This window comes from Phyllobates terribilis, unplaced genomic scaffold (genome assembly GCF_046119375.1).
Source record: "Phyllobates terribilis strain yellow unplaced genomic scaffold, ASM4611937v1 Scaffold_3__8_contigs__length_932513732, whole genome shotgun sequence".
NCBI lineage: Eukaryota > Metazoa > Chordata > Amphibia > Anura > Dendrobatidae > Phyllobates > Phyllobates terribilis.
Genome location: NW_027362763.1, coordinates 367,913,092 through 367,928,794, shown reverse-complemented (window position 1 = coordinate 367,928,794; position 15,703 = coordinate 367,913,092). Strand labels below are relative to the sequence as shown.

The 15,703-nt window shown below is 40.8% G+C and overlaps 1 protein-coding gene across 2 annotated transcripts in view; it reads left to right on the top strand.

The window, feature by feature from the left end:
* CSMD1 (CUB and Sushi multiple domains 1) overlaps nucleotides 1-15,703 on the top strand; it is a 2,980,041-nt gene that overhangs the window by 2,403,823 nt on the left and 560,515 nt on the right. For both annotated transcript variants that reach the window (XM_073675393.1, XM_073675394.1), the window contains exon 38: nucleotides 15,413-15,531. In XM_073675393.1, coding sequence (XP_073531494.1) covers nucleotides 15,413-15,531 — 119 coding nt within the window. The remainder of the gene's footprint in view (nucleotides 1-15,412; nucleotides 15,532-15,703) is intronic.

The window sequence follows — 15,703 nt, the reverse complement described above, 5'->3', positions numbered from 1 at the left end:
AGTGATCTATTTCAGCTATAACAGCATGGATGGATATATGTGATTGAGTGATATATACTAGGACATCATCAGCAAATAGAGAGCACTTGTACTCGGTGCCTCCCACCTCAATCCACGTAATATTGGGGTTATGGCGAATTGATGAGAGCAGGTGGTCCGTCACTAGGATGTATAAGAGAGGGGACAGAGGACATCCCTGCCTTGTCCCATTGGTGATTGTGAAAGGTGATGAAAATGTTATGTTGCACACCCTGGGCCTTGGGACACCCGGAGCCGGACCCTTTTTGGTGGATGCTGGTGGTTGTAGTCTTCGTGGCGGCGACCCGGTTCCGTGGCTTAGGGCGGTCAAACCAGTGGCGGAACTATTTATGTGGTTTTGATGTTTAAATGTCCGACTATGCCACCCATGGATTGTGGTCAGAGTGAACCGCTGCTGCATGGCAGACCGCTGAGGCTGGTGTTGTGGGTGCAGCAGAGCGTAGCATAACTCCCCACGGGAGGAGTATAGCCTCAGGGCAGTGTATGCGGAGGATGGGGGTGATGGTGCAGGGCAGCAGCAGTAACGACACGGAGTCAGTGATGCAGTCCAGGGCCTTTACTCACAGTTCTTATTATCCAGACCACGTCTGCAGGTAACGGCTGCCCACGTCGTACTGTGCTCACCAGGTGAGGGGCTCAGACAACTCCCAGATAACTTTGGAGCGCTTCACAGGACCCCCTTTGTGTGTCCTTTGTCTGGCCTTTCTTACCAACCCTTCTGTCCGGCTGCCTCGGGCCTCCTCTTGGTAAACTTGGCGCCAGTTTCCCTGACCCTATGTGGTGCCTTCCTAGCGGGTGTAGCGAGGGGCTGCGCCACATAAAATGTCACAGTCTCCGGTTTCTAGCTGAGGGTCATTTCCTGCCTCCACTAGTTTCGGGGACCGGTCTCCCCCTTTGGCCTGACCCCTCCACGCAGGTGGATTCGGGCGTGCGGTGGCGACTCGCCCGTCCGCACCCCTGGGATCCCTTCGTTCCTCGTTCCTGGAGCCTTCTCCACTCCTCTTTCTTCCTTCTCCCTCTTCCAGGCCTGGGCCTCTGTTACTAGGCCCTCCTCCGGAGCAGAGCTCATGCAGAGCCCCTGCTCCCTGTCACTTCTGCTCAGACTTCTCTGCACTGAACTAAGATGGTGCCCACCTTTTATACTCCCTTCTCAATGCACCCAGGAACTGCTTCCTCCCTGCTCCTGCACTACAGGGTTCCCCTTCCTCAATGTTCCCTCCCCCCACTCCAGCCAGAGACAGGGACTGTCGTGCCCATCTCAGGGGCATATTGGTTGCCCTGCCCCACGGCAATGTGGTGTAATGCATGCAGGTGTCGGGTCCTGATCCACACTCCATCATTACCTGAGAGTGAGATATCACACCTCTGGTTGAGGTGCAATACCTCTGTAGCAACCGAGCCCTCAGGGTGCTACAGTTCCATTTATCTTCAGCCTAGGTGACGTATTGTGATACAGGGCCGTGATTTTGGCTATAAAAGGGTCCCCTAGACCCCTACCCCAAGCTTTTTAAGAGAATCATATATGGCGTGCCAGGAGACTCTATGGAATGCTTTCTCAGCATCCAATGAGAGTATCTAATTACAAATTTTTAACTGCATCTAGCCCAGGAAATACTTTGTGCCTAGTAGCAGTGTCTGCTAGTCAGCGGATTATCCCGGCTGTTAAGCAAGCTACACCACCTGTAGTTTGGACACTTAATTTTTTCAAAGGAAATGCTTCGGGACCACGAGATACTCAGTGAAGAGCATCAGGAGGCACCCCAAGGCATAGGGGCTGGGACTGGCAGTAGGATGCCTTGCGGTGGACAGCCGAGCTCGATCCTTATAAAAGCTTTTTAACTGCAGCAGCTTTAGTGGACGCTACTGGAGCTGGAATTACGCGGCTGCTGGCATGAGACTTGCCCTCCAATAGATCCTTGTAAATGGATTTAAAGTGGATTCATTCAAATTAGAGAGACAATTTAAATTAAAAAGCTTAGAGCTGCCTCCACCACAGGGGGGCTCGCTCGACCCACCAGCGGACAGGCACCAGTATTGGGAGAGGGGGGCGGGCCGTCAGGGTTCACCGCGGCTCTGGCACAAACCCGGCGACACGGATGTGGCACGGGCAGTAGTGGACTGGCCGTGTCGGCTTCTCACTTTTTGGATTTTAGAAGGGCATGACATGCCTATATCTGTGTCTCCCCCTCCTTTTACTCCTCCACCTCTTTTCTTTTCGCATGACTTTATGTACTTGTCACTTTTCCATGTGTTAGTTGTGTCTTCTGAACAGTTTGTCAGCTTTTGGACACATTTGAAGGTGTTTTCTATGTGTTTCTATGTGTTTTTGTTTGCCTGTCATTGGTTTTAATGGTGTTCAAAGGTGTTCGACGAACAGTTCGGCGAACACACGGGTGTTCGACGAACCGAACCGAACTCGAACACTACGGGAGTGGCTCAACACTACTTACCAGTCACCTCTCCGGCCCTTCCGTTCTTCATCATCACAGGTCATCCAGTCCTTGTTGTGTGTTTTTATCATCACCGCGAGCACTGAAATTGACTGATCTCTTCATGCTTGGCCAGGATTTCTGGCCCTTATGAGTTCTGGGACAGGTCAATGTCATAGAGTTGTGACGCTTGCACAGAACTGTCCCGGGCCTCATCAGTGCAGATTCACCGCTCGTGGAAGAAAAAAGAAAATACAGAGAGGACCAGATGGGTGATGGTCAAGAGCAGAGAGGCAGAAGAGGTAAAAAGTGAGGGGAGTATAAGTATTTATTTTATTTTTTACATATTATATTTATTATGCTCTTGGGTCTGCATAGACCCCTGAGTATAATAAGGGACATTAAATGAGCAAAGAATAACTTCACGGGATAATGTGTGTGAACAGGCAAATTCAAAGTTTTCCTGATCCCCTCATCTATAATAGAAATTACATAATTGAGATGCTTTTGCTGCAGACAGGTGTGTTACCTCCAGGCACTAGATAATGAAGAATATTAGAACTGAGCTCCTGAGAAACATAGAGAAGCCCCCTTCATGAATTTCTCTGGTATAGTTGTAATTTTAGATTTTAAAAAGGTCAACAAAAACAAAAGAGGGATTTAGTAAGGAAGGAATTGCTGGTACACATTTTTTTTTCAAAGGTTTCTTTAAGTAAAAGTAAAAAATTGGTTTATGTCCCTTTTCTTGAGTAAGTTTCTTAAAGACTAATTAGTTTACAGTCGTCTTTTACAAGCTGAACAAAGCCTTTGATTTATGTCACTTATTGGATTCCTGTCTTAGATTATCACGGTACATTTATATGCCAATTGACACAGTTTCTGTTAACAGTTTTAGTTAATTTCTGTTTTTTGTCATTCTCTTTATTAAGATAATAGAAAATGTCATGTTTATGGAGAAAAATTTAGTATCATTAGCAAAATACATGTCTACTTTGTAAAGGCCTGTTGATGAGCTTATTGATTTCATGCTTCTCTTACTTTTTAAAACAATAAAAATCCACAAATATTGCGGCTCTTATGTAATCATATCTACTTAACAACACAACATTTAGACTACATATTAAATATAATATTTAGTGCATTAAATATTAAATATACAAAAACAGATCATTTTCATTTTAATATGGTTTTGTTTGAAGAGTTTTTTTGTGTCTGTGCTTAAATTAAATTTGGAGGCTAACACTGAGAGACCATAAAAGTTTGTCTAAATGCATTTTACATATGTATAGTAGAAATGTATTACTCTATTTAATGTAACTTAAAGGGACTCTGTCAGCACAGAAAGACAATTTAAACTAAGTAACGCAGCTCGGTGCTTCACAGTGGGGCCAATTTTTTTAATACACCTTCCCACCTGCTTGGTTTCTCTCTATCACCACCTCCTCTTTATAGCTCTGGCTTTATAGGTCCAGAGAAGGGTGGAGATAGATGAAAACCAAGCAGGTGGGAAGATGTATTTAAATAACTAGCCCCGCCATGAAGCACCGACAGCCTGTACTTTGAACAGTCATTCTGTGCTGACAAATTCCCTTTAAAGATTTTTTTCCAAAATCAGCACTACTTTTGACCATAATAGTAATTTTTTTTATTTTTATAGTGCCAACATATTCCGCAGCACTTTACAATTTTAGGGGACTATGGCCATTCTTTGATTTTACTCAATTTATGTAAATGGAGTTGAGCTGAAATAATATACAAAATCCATAGACAAGTGTGGTGCATGACATCTAGCTAAAGGAAACATGGGTTTATGTCCTGGCCTATAATGATCTGCAACCCCAATTCCCCAAAATGTTGGGAATCTGTATAAACTGTAAAGAAAACAAGAATCCAATGGTTTGGAAATTTTTTCTAGCCATTTTTTTATTCCCAATCTAACATAGGACACACATCACAAGCTGAAAGTTAGACATTTTTCCATATTAATTTGAAAAAAATGAACTCATTTAGAAATTGATGACAGCAACACATCTCAAAAAACTCAGGGTTAACAAAAGGCTGGAAAAGTAAGTGGTACTAATGAAAAACAGCTGTAGGGTCCATTTTAAAACTAAGTCACAGGACTGTGTATAAAAAGAGCATGTTAGGGAGGCAAAGTATGTCAGAAGCAAAGATGGTTAGAGGTTCACTAATCTGAACAACTTCATCTAAAAATTGTGGAACATTTCTTAAAAATGTTCCTGAAAGTAAAACTGCAAAGACTTTAAAGGGAATATGTCACCCCTTGGCACTTATCTGACCCCTAATATGAGCATACAGGTGATAGAAATGCAAATCCATAATACTTCCCCCCTCCCCTGCACGTTACAGTGCCCTGTGATGTGCAGTCGCCGTGGCCAGATCTCGCGCCTGCGCATTTCACTTTTTACGGAAAGCGCTCTTGTATTATGTACTATGCCGTCATAGTACTGTGAGTCACTGTGACTTACCAGCTCCTGCGCACAAGATCCCTGCAGTACAATGACTGCATAGTACACAGTACAAGTGCGCCTTCTGTAAAAAGTGAAATGTGCGATATCTGGCCGTGGCAACTGCACATCTCAGGGCACTTTGACGTGCAGGGGAGGGGGGAAACATTATAATTACCACAGTAGGCGGATATTTCTTCCCGGCCCTGGGCCCGCAATCATTGGAAACTTAAATGAATAAAAAGACATTTCACAGCAACAAGACCTCTAATATGAGGCATACAGGTGATAGAAATGTAGATCTATACCTACAGTACAGACCAAAAGTTTGGACACACCTTCTCATTTAAAGATTTTTCTGTATTTTAATGACTTTGAAAATTGTACATTCACACTGAAGGCATCAAAACTATGAATTAACACATGTGGAATTATATACTTAACAAAAAAGTGTGAAACAACTAAAAATATGTCTTATGTTCTAGCTTCTTCAAAGTAGCCACCTTTTGCTTTGATGACTGCTTTGCACACTCTTGGTATTCTCTTGATGAGCTTCAAGAGGTAGTCACTGGAAAAGGTTTTCACTTCACAGGTGTGCCCTGTCAGGTTTAATAAGTGGGATTTCTTGCCTTATAAATGGGGTTGGGACCATCAGTTGTGTTGTGCTGAAGTCAGGTGGATACACAGCTGATAGTCCTACTGAATAGACTGTTAGCTGCTTTTTTATTGCCATAATACAAATTCTAAGTAAAGAAAAATGAGTGGCCATCATTACTTTAAGAAATGAAGGTCAGTCAGTCCGAAAAATTGGGCAAACTTTGAATGTGTCCCCAAGTGCACTTGCAAAAACCATCAAGCGCTACAAAGAAACTGGCTCACATGAGGACCGCCCCAGGAAAGGAAGACCAAGAGTCACCTCTGCTTCTGAGGATAAGTTTATCCGAGTCACCAGTCTCAGAAATCGTAGGTTAACAGCAGTTCAGATTAGAGACCAGGTCAATGCCACACAGAGTTCTAGCAGCAGCAACAATCAGAAGAGACTTGTTTGGGCTAAAGAACACAAGGAATGGACATTAGACCAGTGGAAATCTGTGCGTTGGTCTGATGAGTCCAAATTTGAGATCTTTGGTTCCAACCACCGTGTCTTTGTGCGATGCAGAAAAGGTGTACGGATGGACTCTACATGCCTGGTTTCAACCGTGAAGCATGGAGGAGGAGGTGTGATGGTGTGATGGTGTGGGGGTGGTTTGCTGGTGACACTGTTGGGGATTTTTTCAAAATTGAAGGCATACTGAACGAGCATAGCTACCACAGCATCCTGCAGCGGCATGCTATTCCATCCGGTTTGCGTCTAGTTGGACCATCATTTATTTTTCAACAGGACAATGACCCCAAAACACCTCCAGGATGTGTAAGGGCTCTTTCACCAAGAAGGAGAGTGATGGGGTGCTACGCCAGATGACCTGGCCTCCATAGTCACCAGACCTGAACCCAATCGAGATGGTTTGGGGTGAGCTGGAATGCAGAGTGAAGGCAAAAGAGCCAACAAGTGCTAAGCATCTCTGGGAACTCCTTCAAGATTGTTGGAAGACCATTTCCAGTGACTACCTCTTGAAGCTCATCAAGAGAATGCCAAGAGTGTGCAAAGCAGTCATCAAAGCAAAAGGTGGCTACTTTGAAGAAGCTAGAATATAAGACATATTTTCAGTTGTTTCACACTTTTTTGTTAAGTATATAATTCCACATGTGTTAATTCATAGTTTTGATGCCTTCAGTGTGAATGTACAATTTTCAAAGTCATGAAAATACAGAAAAATCTTTAAATGAGAAGGTGTGTCCAAACTTTTGGTCTGTACTGTACCTGTAGGTCAGATAAGTGTCAGGGGGTTACAGATTCCCTTTAAATATTCCTTCATCAAAGGTACATAATATAATTAAAAGATTCAGAGATTTCAGAGAAATCCATGTGCACAAAGGACAAGTCTGCTGGTCAATATTGGATGGTCGTAATCTACTAGTTTTCAGGTGTGACTGCATTAAAATCAGGCATTATTCAGTCATGCAAATTAGTGCATGGGCTCAGAAATACTTGCAGAAATATTTTTTTTTAACACAGTTTGCTGTGCAATTAATGAATGTAAAGAAGTCATATAACAACACAATCCATAAATGCTGCTGTCTTCTCTGGGCCATAGCTCTTTAAAATGAACTGACGCAAAACAAAAAAACGTACTATGGTCAGATGAATCAATATTTGAAATTCTTTATGGAAATCACAGACACCATGTCCTGCAGACTCAAGAGGAGAGGGACCATCCAGCTTGTTATTAGTGAACAGTTCAAAAGCTTGAATATCTGACTAGTGCTTATTTTAGGGGCAGCTTTCAAATCTGGCAAGCATTCATCTTCTTTTGTAAGCATTAATAAGGCTGATCATCATATAAAGGTATTAGAACAATATATACACCCATCCAGGTGTCTATTTCAGAGAAGACCTTGCATATTTCAGAAAAACAATGCTAAACCACATACCGCATCTATCACAATAGCAAGGCTTCACAGAAGAAGAGATTCGGTGATGAACTGGCTGCAGTTCAGACCTTCCATCAATAGAAAACATTTGGTGCATTATAAAATGAAAAATCTGCCAAGGGAGACCCAGGACTTTTGAGCAGCTAAAATCTTACATCAGACAAGAATGGGACAATATTCCTCTCCCAAAACTTCAGTTCTCTTCCTCACTTATGTTGTACAATGTAGACATGGCAACGTATTTTAGACGTGTTACTGCCAACAGTTAGTCACAGATTGGTGAACCTCTGACCATCTTTGCTTCTCAGTGACTCTGCTTCTCCAACATGCTTCTTTTTTGCACAGTCATGTGAATGAATGGAAAAATGACTCTTCATTTGTTTTTACTAGTACCGTTTACTTTTCCAGAATTTTATTAACCCTTCTTTGCAATGTGTTGTTGCCATCAATTTATAAATGAGATAATTTTTTTCAAATGAAATGGAAAAATGTCTTACTTTCAACTTATGATCTGTGTTCCATGTTCTGTTGAGAATAAAATATAACTGTAAGAGATTTCAAAATCATTGTATTCTTGTTTTCTTTACATTTTTTTCACAGCATCTCAGGTTTTGCACAAGAATAATGGTATGGGTGCCAAGCCTCCCTGATAACAACCAAAACATCCAAGTACAAAAAACAATTGGTGGCAGAACACAACAAAATGTGGAAAAATAGTGTTTTTTAATAGCCCAATATGGCGACATTAGAGACCAAAGTGTGAACCTCTATAATTATAATCACGGTTGCTTCACCTTTAAATATATGGCATTTGTACTATGCTAACTGCTTGAGAAAGGGTCACATTTTTGACCGAAACATCGCCACAAAGGGCTATTACAAACCACTTTTTTCTACATATTTTGGTGTGCTGCCTCCAATTGCTCTATCTATCTATCTATCTTTCTATCTGTCTATCTATCTGTCTGTCTGTCTGTCTATCTATCTATGCTCTCCAGAACACATTTTTGCCAGAGCTTAGAAGACTATGTATAAAATAAACATAGCAACACTTACCTTACCAATTCTTTGATGCGATTGTGTTGCTATTTGCTGGGTCCTCCTAACTGTCCTGCATTCTGACCTCTTACACTTTCACATAGACATGTTACTACTGTAGCCAATCACTAGCTGCACTGGTTACCTCAGTGGTGTTTGCTGTGGTGGTCACATGTCCTTGTTGAAATGTCATTACTACAGGCCAGGATACATAGACCTGCAAGAGGACCTGGGAAGCATCAGCATACAAGCACTGGGGCATCTGTGAGATGTGATTTTTATATCATGTTAATCTTCTGATGAATGTAAATCAAAGACTCAGACCCCTTTAAATTAAATAAATGTAAAAAGGTGGTAAAATATAAATGTGGTTGGACACTTTTAAAAGTTTGCAATGGGTCTCAGTATTCTCTAAGTAATGCACATAACACTTACTTTTTACTGCATATGAGTAGTATATAATTTTGTTATCTCTGAGATCCCCAATATATGCTTGTAAGGTGGAATTGGGGTTACCAAGGTAGGATAGTTCTAAGCCTTAATGTGGTGTTGGCTTTGTTCATGAACGTTGTGGTACATTCTATTAGGGTTCTCACAGGTTTTGCTTTGTTCCAACTGAAAATAGAGATACAATATCACACTAATGTGAACAAACCTTAATTTGTTTAAATTTAAACCACCTTCCAATTGTCCTTGTATCTCAAATTAAGGGTTTTTTTCTAGTAGAAAACCCATATGAACATGGACAGAAAGAATGCAGTCTCCTGCATATGTGTTTTCATTGTTTAAGATGTAAATAAAATAAATCAATTTCAGAGGAGATTTTCAATCAGGTTGCCCTTACCATATGTTTGCCTTTTCACTGGTGCTTTATGATAGTATTGTTACACAGCAATGGAAGTCTGGTTATGGTATCTGTCTGGGACATGTTGGACTGAAATTGTAATCTGTAAAATTGTCTTGTAGCTTGTATTTACTGTATACAGTACAGACCAAAAGTTTGGACACACTTTCTCATTTAAAGATTTTTCTGTATTTTCATGACTTTGAAAATTGTACATTCACACTGAAGGCATCAAAACTATGAATTAACACATGTGGATTTACATACTTAACAAAAAAGAGTGAAACAACTCAAAATATGTCTTATATTCTAGGTTCTTCAAAGTAGCCACTTTTTGCTTTGATGACTGCTTTGCACACTCTTGGCATTCTCTTGATGAGCTTCAAGAGGTAGTCACCGGAAATGGTCTTCACTTCACAGGTGTGCCCCGTCAGGTTTAATAAGTGGGATTTCTTGCCTTATAAATGGGGCTGGGACCATCAGTTTTGTTGTGCAGAAGTCTGGTGGATACACAGCTGATAGTCCTACTGAATAGACTGTTAGAATTTGTATTATGGCAAGAAAAAAGCAGCTAAGTAAAGAAAAATCAGTGGCCATCATTACTTTAAGAAATGAAGGTCAGTCAGTGGAAAAAATTGGGAAAACTTTGAAAGTGTCCCCAAGTTCAGTTGCAAAAACCATAAAGCACTACAAAGAAACTAGCTCACATGAGGACCGCCCCAGGAAAGGAAGACCAAGAGTTACCTCTGCTTCTGAGGATATGTTTATCCGAGTCACCAGCCTCAGAAATCACAGGCTAAGGCTTTGTGCCCACGTAGCATTTTTCAAGCGTATATGCTGCGGAATTTCCGCAGCGTAAACGCTTGAAAAATGCATGTATATCCGCACCCCATGTTCCCCAATGGGATTCCGCAAGTTCTATGCACATGCTGCGGATTTTTCCGCAGCGTTTATGCCGCGTTCAAAAATCCGCAGCATGTCATTTAATTTTGCGTTTCCGCAAGCGGAATTGCCTTTGTCCAATGCATAAAAAACGCAAGGCAATTCCGCATGTGGAAAACGCGTGATAAACGCGCGAAAAATGCGCGATAAACGCGTGCGGAATTCCGCATGCGTTTTTCCGGGAGAGGACTTGCATTTATGCAGCAGAAATTTTCTGCTTCATAAATGCAACGTGGGCACATAGCCTAACAGCAGCTCAGATTAGAGACCAGGTCAATGCCACACAGTTCTAGCAGCAGACACATCTCATCAACAACTGTTAAGAGGAGACTTTGTGCAGCAGGCCTTCATGGTAAAATAGCTGCTAGTAAACCACTGCTAAGGACAGGCAACAAGCAGAAGAGACATGTTTGGGCTAAAGAACACAAGGAATGGACATTGGACCAGTGGAAATATGTGCTTTAGTCTGATGAGTCCAAATTTGAGATTTTTTGTTCCAACCACCGTGTCTTTGTGCGACGCAGAAAAGGTGAACGGATGGACTCTACATGTCTGGTTCCCACTGTGAAGCATGGAGGAGGAGGTGTGATGTTGTGGGGGTGCTTTGCTGGTGACACTGTTGGGAATTTATTCAAAATTGAAGGCATACTGAACCAGTATGGCTACCACAGCATCTTAAAGCAGCATGCTATTCCATCCGGTTTGCGTTTAGTTGGACCATCATTTATTTTTCTACAGGACAATGACCCCAAACACATCTCCAGGCTGTGCAAGGGCTATTTGACCAAGAAGGAGAGTGATGGGGTGCTACGCCAGATGACCTGGCCTCCACAATCACCAGACCTCAACCCAATCAAGATGGTTTGGGGTGAGCTGGACCGCAGAGTGAAGGCAAAAGGGCCAACAAGTGCTAATCGTCTCTGGGAACTCCTTCAAGATTGTTGGAAGACCATTTCCGGTGACTACCTCTTGAAGCTCATCAAGAGAATGCCAAGAGTGTGCAAAGCAGTCATCAAAGCAAAAGGTGGCTACTTGGAAAAACCTAGAATATAAGACATATTTTCAGTTGTTTCACACTTTTTTGTTAAGTATATAATTCCAAATGTGTTAATTCATAGTTTTGATGCCTTCAGTATGAATGTACAATTTTCATAGTCATGAAAATACAGAAAAATCTTCAAATGAGAAACTGTGTCCAAACTTTTGGTCTGTACTGTATTTCTTGCAAAACATTTTTATTGATTTATAACAAGGAAAATAGGAATACCAAGCAATTAATAGATATTAAAGATATGCAAGGCTAATTATAATAACATTTAAAAAGCAGAGAATTAATAATATCATCCAACTCTTGAAAGGTCATTTGTGATGTTTGATTAAATGAGTTATACAGTTGAGATCAATGTATAGAGTGGAAAGCGCATACAATGAAATCTTCTGTATTAGTTGCCATAATTTTTTAATGAACTGTAATTGTTGCATTTTCTGAATAAACTTATCCTGAAACCATTATTTACATTCCATTTTAGAAATTGTGTGGTAGCAGAAATTTGCTGAATATTCACGTGTATATTTAACATTTTATGTTTATATATATTTATATATTTTACATATATAGTGCCTTGAAAAAGTCTTCATAACCAGTGAACTCTAGCACATTTTTTCATGCTACACCCACAAACTTAAATGTATTATATTGAGATTTTTTGTGATCTACTATCTCTAAGTATCAAGTATTTGTGAAGTGTAAAGGAAATTATACATGGTATTCTAAACATTATAAAAATATATATATGAAAATGCTGATGTACATTTGCATTCAGCACCCCTAAGTTAATTCTTTGTAGGACCACCTTTCACTGCAATTACTGCAGCATTTCTTTTGGGGTATGTCTCTACCAGCTTTGCACATCTAGCGGCTTAGATTTTTGCCCATTCTTCTTTGCAAACTTGCTCTAGCTCAGTGAGATGGAGAGTGTCTGTGAACAGCAATTTTCAAGTCTTACAACAGATTCTTAATGGGATTTAGGTCTGGACTTAGGTCTGTTCAAACATATGGATATGCTCTGATCTAAACCATTCCATTATAGCTCTGGCAATATGTTTAGGGTCGTTGTCCTAGAAGGTGAACCTACAGCCCAGTCTCAAGTCTTTTCCAGTCTCAAACAGTTTTTCCTCCAGGATTGTCCTGTTGTTTGCCATCTTCCTATCAACTCTGACTAGCTTCCCTGTCATTTCTGAAGAAAAGCATCCCTACAGCATTATGCTGCCATCCTCATGTTTGATGATGGAAATGGTATTTTCAGGGTGATGTGCAGTGTTAGTTTTTCACCACACATAGTGGTTTGCATTTAGACCAAAAAGTTCGACTTTGGTCTCATCTGCACCTTCTTCTACATGCTAACTGTGTCCCATACATGCATGCGCAAGAAGGTGTTCTTGAGTTGGAAGAGATAGCTAGCAGCTGAACCATGGTTTGTCTTGAGGAGAAGTACGTTCACAGCACTCACCACAAAAATCTGCATCCAAGTTTTCCTTTTATTTACATAAGGTGCATACAGGATATACACGGGAAGCAAATGTGCAGTAGCATCTAACAACTGTTTCACGCCCTCAGACGCTTTCTCAAAGCATGCTGGGAACTCATATATCTGTGCTTATATTCCCTACTGCACTAATTAATCAATACAACATTTAAAGAAACATGAGTAAAAAAAATAAAAAAAAACAAGTACACAGTGTCATACATTGCAATTAGTGATGAGCGAGTATGTTTTGTTAACTCCTTTTGCCGAGTAAACTCGGGTGAGCACCGAGCATTTACAGCGTGCTCGGGCTTTAAGTTTTCGTCGCTCCGTGAACATGATTTGCAACTGTTTGACAGATTTAATACATGTGAGGAATGCCTGTTTTTCCAGCATTCTTCACCTGCTGGAAGAATGCTGGACCTCCCTCAGAGGTCATGGGTCTTCCAGCAGGACAATGACCCAAAACACATTTCCAAAAGCACTATAAAATGGATTGAGAGAAAGCACTGGAGACTTCTAAGGTGGCCAGCAATGAGTCCAGACCTGAATCCTATAGAACACCTGTGGAGAGATCTCAAAATGGCAGTTTGGAGAAGGCACCCTTCAAATATCAGGGACCTGGAGCAGTTTGCCAAAGAAGAATGGTCTACAATTCCAGCAGAGCATTGTAAGAAACTCATTGATGGTTACCGGAAGCGGTTGTTCGCAGTTATTTTGGCTAAAGGTTGTGCAACCAAGTATTAGGCTGAGGGTGCCAATACTTTTGTCCGGCCCTTTTTGGAGTTTTGTGTGAAATGATCAATGATTTGATTTTTGCTTCATTCTCTTTTGTGTTTTTTCCTTGCAAGCAAATTAAATGAAGATAATAATACCAAAGAATTTTTGATTGCAATCATTTTCAGGAAGAAACTGAGTATTATCTGACAGAATTGCTGGGGTGCCAATACTTTTGGCCAGCACTGTAACTATTTGGACAGTTTCAGGAATTCTATCATACACTCAAATTCAAATTATTAATCCGCATTTAACATATCATCAAGGGGCAGCGGAGTATTATTTGGCAGATTTTTCCAGTGTCTGTCAGAGGTATTCAAAAAAGACTGTATGGTATCTACTCAATGGAAGAATCTGCAGGGTATGTGCTCAGTATGCGTATGTACACATGATTGCTGCAAAAGCAACCCATGAAATGAACATGCTCAGCAATGTCAGAACGACCTTGCTGTGGATATGTTCTATCTTATGTCACTTCTTTTAACCACCTTAGGATTCAGAAACACTGTAGCAGTAAAAAGAAGTAACATGCTCATCCTTTGGGCAGCTCCTTCTTGGAATGAGGCCACTCTTTATGCTTCACAGTATAGGGTAAAAGAAGATGGCGGCAGAGCCATAGCAGGAATGACAGCAATGCAGCTTCAGGAAAACGCTGGCGGTCTTTGCCTGGGAAAAAGTGGCTACTGTGTTGGCATCTTAAAAATTCCATATGCACATAACCTAACAAAACAGGAAAACACAACTCTTAGGTAATGTGACATAAGTATTCTTTTATTGGGAGATTAGCATGAGGTAAAAATCCACTAAGAGTCATTAGTCGCCAGTATTTTGGTCTATCCCTAAAGCCCCTGTCACACTAAGCGAGATCGCTAGCGAGATCGCTGCTGAGTCACAAGTTTTGAGACGCAACAGCGACCTCGGTAGCGATCTCGCTACGTTTGACACTTAGCAGCGACCAGGCCCCAACCGTGAGATCACTGGTCGTGTCGGAATGGTCTGGACATTTCTTTAATCGTTGAAGTCCCGCTGGGTAGCATGCATCGCTGTGTTTGACACCTTACCAACGACCTTGTTGACGACTCAGACACAGAAACACATAGGCGTGCATCATTATACAAATCGTTACGGGTCACCGCATCGTTGCTGCGTCGTTGGGAAGATCTGACTGTTTGACATCTCACCAGTGACCACATAGCAACACTGCAACAATCCCTGACAGGTCGTATCATTGTCGGGATCGCTGAAGCGTCGCTTAGTGTGACGGGGCCTTAATACATATCCTCACATAAAAAAATTCTGAACAAAGGAACAGTATAAAAAAAATCTACCTCATATTCAGGCATATATGAAACATTTCCTAATTGCCTTTGCTTTCTTCTTTATCAGAGATATTTGTTGGGAGGATTTCCCAATATTTACTTCCACTAGATGTTTCTACCATATAGTTTTTTTTATTGCATGTCTCTGAATGGAATAGCACAACAAATATCAACCTGATACAAGTCATATGGACAAGAAGGCTCTATGAACAGGGTTGGTCCTTTGATGAAATGTATCTTATCTGCATATGGCACCTAAATATCTTGCACCCGCACTGCTGAAAAAACTGATAAATGTTCAGAATTCCATTTACAGAAGATTTATCAAAACTAATTCTAAAAATGTAGCCGTTAACCAGAGTACCTAGTCAACATTTTTCATTTTCCAAAGAATCTTTAAAACATTGATTCATAAATATTGACCAGCTACTTTTATTAGTTGTAAAAATAAATGATGCTTTCAAAAAATATTAACTTTTCTTTTTATTTATTCAATTAGCTGTTGGACTTACTGCTTGTCCAGAACCAATGATTCCAACAAATGCCATTAAAAATGGGGACAGATACATGGTAAATGATGTGGTATCATTTCAATGTGAACCTGGGTACACGTTGCAGGTAGGTTGGGATTGGAATTTAATATATTTATCACAGCATAGTAAAATTTGTCTAAAAAAATTAAGTAATAAAGTAATCATAAAAATATAAAAAATTCATACCCTCCTTATGCCTCTAATTTTAACTTTTTCTAACAAATTTATATAAAATCACAGCAAAACATTGTGCCGTG